Source organism: Alligator sinensis, unplaced genomic scaffold, assembly GCF_000455745.1.
Source record: "Alligator sinensis unplaced genomic scaffold, ASM45574v1 scaffold520_1, whole genome shotgun sequence".
Classification (NCBI taxonomy): domain Eukaryota; kingdom Metazoa; phylum Chordata; order Crocodylia; family Alligatoridae; genus Alligator; species Alligator sinensis.
Window position 1 is genome coordinate 1559946 of NW_005842064.1, and position 8875 is coordinate 1568820.

The 8875-nt window shown below is 46.7% G+C and overlaps 1 protein-coding gene across 1 annotated transcript in view; it reads left to right on the forward strand.

Moving 5' to 3' along the window:
- Nucleotides 1-3051: 3051 nt before the first annotated feature.
- Nucleotides 3052-8875, forward strand: part of NGFR (nerve growth factor receptor) — a 36469-nt gene continuing 30645 nt past the window's right edge. The window contains exons 1-2 of the mRNA XM_025203782.1: nt 3052-3163; nt 5832-5973. Coding sequence (XP_025059567.1) covers nt 3089-3163; nt 5832-5973 — 217 coding nt within the window. The 5' untranslated portion in view covers nt 3052-3088. The remainder of the gene's footprint in view (nt 3164-5831; nt 5974-8875) is intronic.

The window sequence follows — 8875 nt, forward strand, 5'->3', positions numbered from 1 at the left end:
ACGGGGCTGCAGGACTTGCCAGAGATCGTCAGGCTCACGTAGGCAATAGGGAATATCCTGAGCTCTCAGAACGAGGGACAAGGAGGGGTGGAAGCAAGATTAACCGTAGTGCTTCGGGGCCGAGGGCAAGCTCTATTAGGCACCAGGACAAGATGGATGTGAGGGGCATGTCCTCCCCTACCTACTACTCTGAGTCTCCCACATTTCTCTCTGAAGTATTTGGTGCCAGCCACTGTCAGCGATGGGATACCCAACTAGCCGGACCATGGGTCTGATCCAGGCTCTCTGTCCCTATGTGCCATACAGTCCAGCATTTGCTTTCTGACAAAGCAAGTGCTAGCCCCACTTTAGGGCAAGGGGCAGGAACCTGAGTGCCCTATCTCTTGCCATATCATTTATTTAAAGCAATGCAGCCCTGGCAAAAATCCAGCCACTCCCATGGCCTGATCCACAGATCAGATGCAGCCCCAATATCCCTTCTCTGCTGAATCCCAATTCAGAGGCACCACTTCTGGGGTTCAGAGGAGAGTTCCTTTGTATCTTCTGGCTGAGCCAGCCAGATAGGAAATGACAAAGGTATCATGTTGTTAGGACACCTGTCTCACCTGGAAGGTGGACTGGGCCCTTCTAACTCAATTCACAAAGACCACTAAGCATATGGTGATAATCAAGCTGCGTCTGTGCCCTGAGAGGCTCAGTGTCTTATTACCACCAACCTATAACTGACAAATACCCAAGTAGTGCAGAGTTCCTTTGCTCTTTGGCTTGTCCAGGTGAGTATCCCACTGACAGGATCACATGAATACTTGTCTTGCACTACAACTGGGGTGGGATTGAAGCTAGGGTAGGTGTAACCACTCCAGCTTTAATCAATAGCAGGGAAGATGTAACCAGCAGAGTTTAGCCCAGGCATACAAGCTTCCCTGGGGACCCAGGTTGCTAGCCCATGCTTAGGTTTGTGCTACCACATTCTTTCACTGCTATTGTTACCAGTGCTAGCCGGAGTGGAGCAAACGTGGATTTCTTCCTCTGCTACAGTCACACCTTTGATCACAGTGTAGACAGACCCCAGAAGAGCTAGAATGACTTCCTTTTTGCTGCTTTGACTTGTGATTCCCCCTAGGCTGCAGAATTCTTCACACATTGGTTTCAAGCTTCCCAAAGTCTGGGGGTTGTTCTGAGCCAGCATTTTGGTTCTTCCCATCACAGACAGCCAAGACAGCCAGATCCAGTTTATCAGGCTTGGGGACAGTGAACTTTAAGATGGGCCCATCTCCAGCTATAACTCTGCATCCAGCAGGATGAAATATTTTTCATGCTGGAGACTTAAAGAGACTTGCTGCCAGGTTTCATGTATAAATCTCTCCCCAAAGTGTGGAGCTTTGACCCCGCATTCTAAATCTTCATCCGCCTAAAAAAAATGAAATAAAATAGAATCTACCACTGCAATGTAAAAAGCAATTAAAAGCTTGCAATGGTGTCTCTCTTCCCTCTTTGTTCCAGATGTCAAAATGCTTTATGAGGTTAATACCTGTGGCTTTGTCAACAGGAGTTGTGTTAATAACATGCACATTTTACTGGACTAATGCAGACCATGTGCCTGCTTATAAGTGTGTTAATCTTTATGGGCGTTTCAGCTCAAGACCCCAGCATGGGTAGGGAAAAGCAGGCAGAAAGGGAGGGTGGTTCTAGCACCTGGGAATGGAAGTTACATTTTCCACACCATTTAGTAGCATGGAGGGGAGGGATTGTCAGGGGTCACAGGCCTCCGATCATTTCTCCTTACCTTTCTGAGCAAGAATTACAACAGGGGAAGGGGACTGCTGCTGGCTGTACAGGAACTCAGAGCTAAAAGAGTTCTTGGTAGGAATTGTAGCTACCTTAATTAAGACTAGTTGTCTTTCACCACTGCTCCTCTCCCAACAGGGGGCCCTGTAGGGAGCCCTGGTTGTCCACAGCTTATAGCGATTCCAATTCCATGCTCTGGTGCTAGGAACAGCAGAATAGGATGGAGGAAGAGTGCTGGATCTTGGTAACTTGCTCTCTTCCATCCCAGGCTCTCTGAGGCATATTGCTTGTGAGTAGCTCACAGGTCCTTCAGTCCCAGCCTCCCTGAGAAGAAGCTTCTGCAAGGATAGTGTGGGAGAGCTGGCTGAGAGAGAGAGAACACAGCTACTTCGGTCCTCTTTTTTCCCAGAATTATTAATAGTAAGAAATGTATCATGCTGGCCATGGGCAGCTGGCAGCTACTGTGTTCCCAGCCTCTAGCAACAGGAGTCGCTCTAGATCAGTGCTTCTCAACCAGGGTTCTGCAAGATCCTTGTAAGGATTGTGTGTGGTGCCATGCAATATTAGCACTATTAGATGTGCCAACACTTACACAATTCACAAGATAAACCCAGAGATTTCAAATAGGAACCCATAGCGTCAAACCCTTCTGCTTTACTGTGGGCTTTCCAAGTTCTTTGCATCAGAATAATTTCTCTATTCATAGATGTTAGGGGCTGGAAGGGACTTTACAAGATCATCGAGTCCAGCCCATCTGCACTTGGGCAGGAAGTCGAAAAAGAAGCAAAAGCTAAGAGCTGGCATTTTCTGAGGGCTGCCTTTAGTCTAAGGAGGTTGAGAACCAATGCTTTGTTCCAGCAGAAGGCACTATAAGGAGTGATATGGGAGGACCAGCTTGGCAGAGCTCCCAGCTACTCCAGGCCCATCCTTTGGGAGCAGGGGATGCCCCATCACCTTAAAACAGGAGCCATTAGGAGTTTACAACTTCTGCTTGAAGAACCAGAGACCCATTTTAGCATGTTGGAGTATGAAACTGCTTTTTATGCTCACCAGTGTGATGCGTAGTTTCCAGAGGGACCCACTAGTTATTGTGCAGCTGAAGCACTGAATCCGGCAGGATGCTACGGTTGCAATTCAGCACCAGTGATGAGAGCACATGCTTTCAAGCGCAGAGTAATTGGAGCACTTTGTCATTCAAATGCCTGTAATTGGCGCTTCATTGTCTAATGCCAGTATGTATAATATACAGAGAATAGAGTGGATAAAGCAGACATTGTGAAAGGAGGCAGCTAATTGGCTGATGAAGTTTCCAGCTGCGCAGGGAGCTGATATACTTGCAAACCATGGGGCTGATTACTGGACTTATCTCCCTGAAGTGAGTAGGTGTACTGGGGCAATGAAAAAATATCAGGAAAACCTTTCTTTCTTGTTTTTGTTTGTTTGTTTGTTTGTTTTGTTTTTAATCCGAGGGTCTGTTAAATGTTATCTTTGCATTTCTGGCATGAATGTTATTCATGAAAGATGCAGGACAGAGGTACTACCTCATAGCAGGAAAATTGTACTGGACACCTAGTAGCCAGAAGGTTAAGTGAATACACTGCAGTCCAGGGCATGAATGCAATTGTGTGGTTGTATTGGAGGTAGCTCTCATCTAGCTAGCATCTGGTGAAGTAGGCTGTTACCTGTGAGAACACACGCCTCTGAACCAGTTCATCTCTCTAAGGTGCCTTCTGCTTGATCCCAGACTAACACAACTAGCCACCTCTCACTAGCTAGCACGAATACCAATTACAGTAAAGTCATGGCGGCATAGACTTTGGTGAATCTACCTTCCTGAACATGCATTTAAGGTCCTAGGCAAGCTTGGGCAGCTTGCCCTGAAGCAAGTATCACTGTGTATTCACTGCTGTTGGTCGTCAAGGCAGATTGCAGTTATCTTGGACACATCTACAAATGTACAGCACAACCCTGAACTTCCTAATCAGATGCTGATACAGAAGGTGCTGGGGGCTGCCTGTGAAAGTCTAAAGGGGATAGGAGACCAGCCTCCCCTCTCTTTGTTCTTGGGAAGGGGGATGATTTTGGTTTTCCTTCCAGGAATGTTGTCTCTGTGCACTTCTGGATATGGTTGACTGCTAGATGTGAACACCCTAGGATTCCGAGAAGGGAGAGAACTTCTATTTCTCTTCCTTCACCCTGTCCTCTTCTATTCCTCCCCTGCATACCTGCTGTTGCTGGACTGGTGGGGCTCCTGCTACTCAGGCTCTCTGAGCTCCGTGAAGAACTACAAAACCTTCCTGTAATGCTGCCCAGAGCAGATTCCCCAGAACAGTAGGATGAAATCAGCTCAATTCTTGTCATTTAGAGTTCTGAAAAGCAGCTCTGAGACAGACCAGTGTTGTCTCTGAAGCTATAAGTCGGCTAGCTCAGGAAGATTATGCGGGGGGGGGGGGTCTTTGGGAGGGGTCGCCAAAACTCTGAGACCTGGGAACTATATTATTGAAAGCAACAACATTTTGAAGTGGGTAGAAATGGAAGACTTGTACTGCCCCGGAAATATTACTCTCAGCACTAACCGACTGGACTTCTCAAGCCTTTCTCACTTTATCCAGTCCTACAGCTGCTCTACCCAGGATAACGGCATAGACAGTTCATGGGTCCCATTTAATCCTCTGCCTTTTTGAGCCTGTGCATGAAGTGCTAATTAGCTAACTGGTGTCAGTTAGTCCCAGCAGTGGTTACTTTTTGATGTGAACTCCTTTAAAAGGAGTGAGGGGACCATGCTCATTTCTTACTACACAATGCCTGCTTGGTGTTCCGTTAGCAATTTGTGTGTCCTGTCACTTATACAGGGAGAAGAGAGTAAAAAGGGCTGAATCTTATGCTCTGAGGCATCCATTTCCCTCTTTTCCTGGGGTTTCCCAGAGTTACTGCTGTAACCTATTGCATCTTCCTGCCTGCGAGCATAGCTGGGGGGAAAATAATAGTTTTTGTAAAACTCAGTCTTTGCCTTCACCCTTCCAGAGTCTGCCTCCAGCTGTCTCTCCTAGCAGTATTGTTATAGAACAGGACAGGGTGCTTTTTTGCTAAGAAGGGTTTTATGAAATGCCAATTAAGTTAAAGCACCCCATTTTCTCCTTGTTTTTAGGACGGCTGGCCTCACGCTTCTGCAGGGTTTACACAAACTCACATGATGCCTGTGCAGCTCTGTTCTAACCACAAGAATAGCGGCGGGTTATTGCTTCCATATGAAATGATGGGATTTATTTATAAGCAAATATAGTTGGTTCCATTAGGCAAGGATACATTTGATTCTTTTAGTGACCTAATTACCAAGAGCTTCAATGCAGCACTTCTACCATTGATTCTCTGAGTTAAGGTCCTGGAGCATAATAAACCACTGTGCAATATATTCTGGAGATCAGTGTTTAAAGCAGGAGCCTGGGATTCAAGACTCCTGGGTTTCCAGCTCTCACTGCCTGACCTTTGGCAAGTCTTCCAGCCTCCATTTATCGGGAAAAGGCAATAACCATCAGACTTCACTGGGCTGCTAGAAGATTTAGGATGATTGCAATGTGCTTTGAGATCCTTTGATGAAAGGCTCTATTGCAGTATAAGTAGTGCTGCAATCACTTAGCAGCATACACCGCCAGCCCCCCCCGGGCATGCTGAGCTGGCTGAAGCTTGGATCCAGGCCCCTGCTCCCTATATTAGGGGAGCTCTTTCTACCACTGATTCTTTGGAGGGGGAGGGACTTTAATGGAGAATGGGGTTGGAGGTTGGGGGGCAAGGGGAGACTCCCTGCAGTTTCATTTTTCTCCAAAGGCTTTGATGTTAGTAATATTTGGTAGGTGAGCTCATCATAAGCCCAGGTGTTTCCAATAGTGTGCATTAGGCTGGGGTGCTTGATCACACTGAGCACCTAACCTGCCATTGGGGCTGGATTTATTTATTTATTGCCCCACAGAGAGGCAGGAGGAGGATTGAAGTCAGAGTCTAGTGAAGGGACTGGTCTACTCATTTTGTTTCCTCTTGCATGGCAGGGTCCAGCATGGGGTGCGAAGGAAAAGTGTTCCACTGAGTTGTACACCCTCAGTGGGGAGTGCTGCAAGGCCTGCAACCTGGGAGAAGGGGTCGTGCAGCCCTGTGGAGTGAATCAGACTGTCTGTGAGCCGTGCCTGGACAGTAAGTACTTGGGACTGAGAGCTCTGGGGCTGGGAGGAAATCCACTGCTGCTTCTTTCAAGATAAGGAGGGGGATTAAAGTATTGAGATATAACAGCTCTTTGAACCAATAGAAGCATCCAGAAGAAAAAACATGAGGGTCCCTTTTGCACTGTCCAAACCTGGGATTTATTATGAATGGTCCAAGTTCTGAGTTGTTTACACCAGTGTCGGATTTAGACTTAAGCTGCAGTTAAGGGCCTCACAATATGAGGCGCCTCTAAATAAGAAAAAAAATCTGGACATTTTTATTCTAATATGACAAGAATATACATATATGGCTCCATGGTTATTATTCATATTAAGTTCATAAACTTCTGTAGAAGTAACAATAATTTATCTTAAAATTTCATGAAAATCCATTTTTGTGGATTTTGTGGATTATTTTTTTCATGTGGGGCCTTTTAAGATGGACATAGGTTAGGGCCTTAACACGTCATAATCTGGCACTGGCTTACACTCTTGCTTCTGATACAGACCATTGCTGTCTGCTGTGACTTCTGATGTGTTCAGTTGTATCTGCTTGCCTTGTATATCATTTAGACTCCACTAAAATCCCCTCTTCCCAAACCAGAGAGGAACAAACACACATTGGACACTTCACAAAGCTTGTAGATGCACAGTGGCTAAAGATACCTTACTGCTGCTTGTGCAGGCCAAGGGTGCTGGTCTTCCAGCATGTGCAACTAACTGCACATGCAACTAATTTATGCATCCAAATGCAGTGTTTCTATTTGGATGCCCCTCCCCTCCCCCCACCCATTTGAAATTCTGATCCTTTGAGTCTTTTCCTGGCTGTGCTTTTCACATCTCACTTTCTCAAGGCCCACAATCCTCCCTGCAAACACTCTAAACTTTCCCCTATGAGCTTAATGGCAATTGCCAAATATTTGTCTCAGAACTTTGGGAAATGATCCCTCTTCTGTGTAGCTGTATGGGTTGGACTCTGATCTGTTGAAATGGAGTAAGACCAAAAGTTTAATATGGGGATTGGGATAATACAGCTTCAACAAGACCAAGGGAACATATATTGTTTTATGACGGATGATCTAAGGCATGTTTTTTTCTACTGGATGCTTCAAAAACACCCAGAGAATACACACACTAGTGACCTTGATAAAAAATTTAGTAATAAGTGGGTTAGAGTATCGTTATTTGTATAGTTCTGTGGCTGGTTCCGGGGAGTTTGCTGTCCAAATATTTGTTAGAGCAGACCATTTAAAGGTGCCAAAAAGCTGCTGTTTCCAACTGCTCACAGTAAACTTTGCACGCAGCAAACCTGTGGTGAAAGGCAGTTGTACTTTATATGAGGATTTGTTGTACTCATTTTGTTTTTGGGCCCTGAGTGCAATAGAAAATGCAGTGTGGGGAAGAGAGCCCATAGGTAGTAGGAAGGAGACTTCCTGAGGGAGAAAAGAGGGTGCAATGAGAAGTAAGGTTGTCTTCTGTTTTGTTTTTTTGTTTAACACCCTGTTTGAAAGAGGGAGTATTGGCAAAGGAGAAGGTGCAGCAGATGACTTGTCTTGTCAGAGGGAAGAACTCCATGCCAGTGTAGCGCTACACAGCATTGGCTATAAATATCCACCTTCTTGCAAAATCAATGAATGCTGCTTAACCTCTGAGTGAATGGCAGCAAGGACTCTGGATATTGAATACCAGGCCGACTGTCTGACCTTGGAGATGTGTGGTAGCCACTACAAGTCAGCAAAGCCAGCAAGGCCCTATCCTGAGGGTACGAAACATATGACTGGATGGAGCCTCCTAAATCATCAGGTCCAGTTGCAGGCAACCATATGCTCCAAAATTGCCACTTCAAAGCCATGTAGAACATGCTAAACCTGTTTGCCTGGTAAGCCAGATGGGCAGTGCCTGGTCCATCTGCAGGCTATGTCTGGCTGGTGGCCCCAATCTAACACCCAGATTGGGCACAATGGCCATGCGGGAGCCCAGTTCAAATCCAGCCACTCAAGGGGAAGAGAGCTTGGCGTGGCTCCAACCTGGCCCAATGTGGGGGGAAGGGGGTATGGCTCAGTTTGGCCTGCCCCTTGCATGGGGGAGGGTGTGTATCCTGGCCCCAATCTAGATGTGTTGGGGGGAACAGCTCTAAGCTGTTCCCCACAACACATATCTAGATTGGGGCTAGATTCCCAGCTCTAAGCTGCTGCTTGAGGCTTGGGAAATTCACAGTGGGGGATGGTGGCAATATTAAATGTCACTGCTCCCCTACCACCAAATTTCCTGACCCTTGGAGCCCCACAGGCCAGATGCCATGGTACTGTGAGCCACGTTTGGCCTGTGGACTGGAGGTCAAGCACCCCTGATATATAATGATCTGAGGCATTCTCCCCTGGCTCACAGGGTCTCAAATTCATGCTGACTAGATGCACACAACCCTCTGCATGTGATTTCCTGGGTCTGCACAGACCACTCATGAGTCCCCAGGGCCCTTTTCCTAGTGAAGTGGCATCTACTTCATTCTGCTGGGAGCTGAGGGCATATACCGATGGGGTGCAGGCAGGGTCTTTGGGATTAATGTCATTGGATTTTGAGGCTCATAAGGACTGGCTGAAGGGCTATGTAACTCACCATCATCTCTAAGGACCACCTGAATGCATGAAGTGTGCCACTCAAATCCAAAGAGCAGGGAGATAATATAACATCCTGAGTGCTGTAGCTGGGGTTTGCACAGAGGTATAATGATGTGGTTGGGTGCCCAGGGCAGCTGCCATACATGGGTGCAATGCAAGGGAGAGATGGATCCAGAGGAGGTGCAGCTGTGCCCCGTGCTTTGGATTGGAGTTCACTACAAAAGTCCCTGGAAGCTTCAAGTCCCCAAAGCAGATGAAAGCCTTCCACCCCCCCCC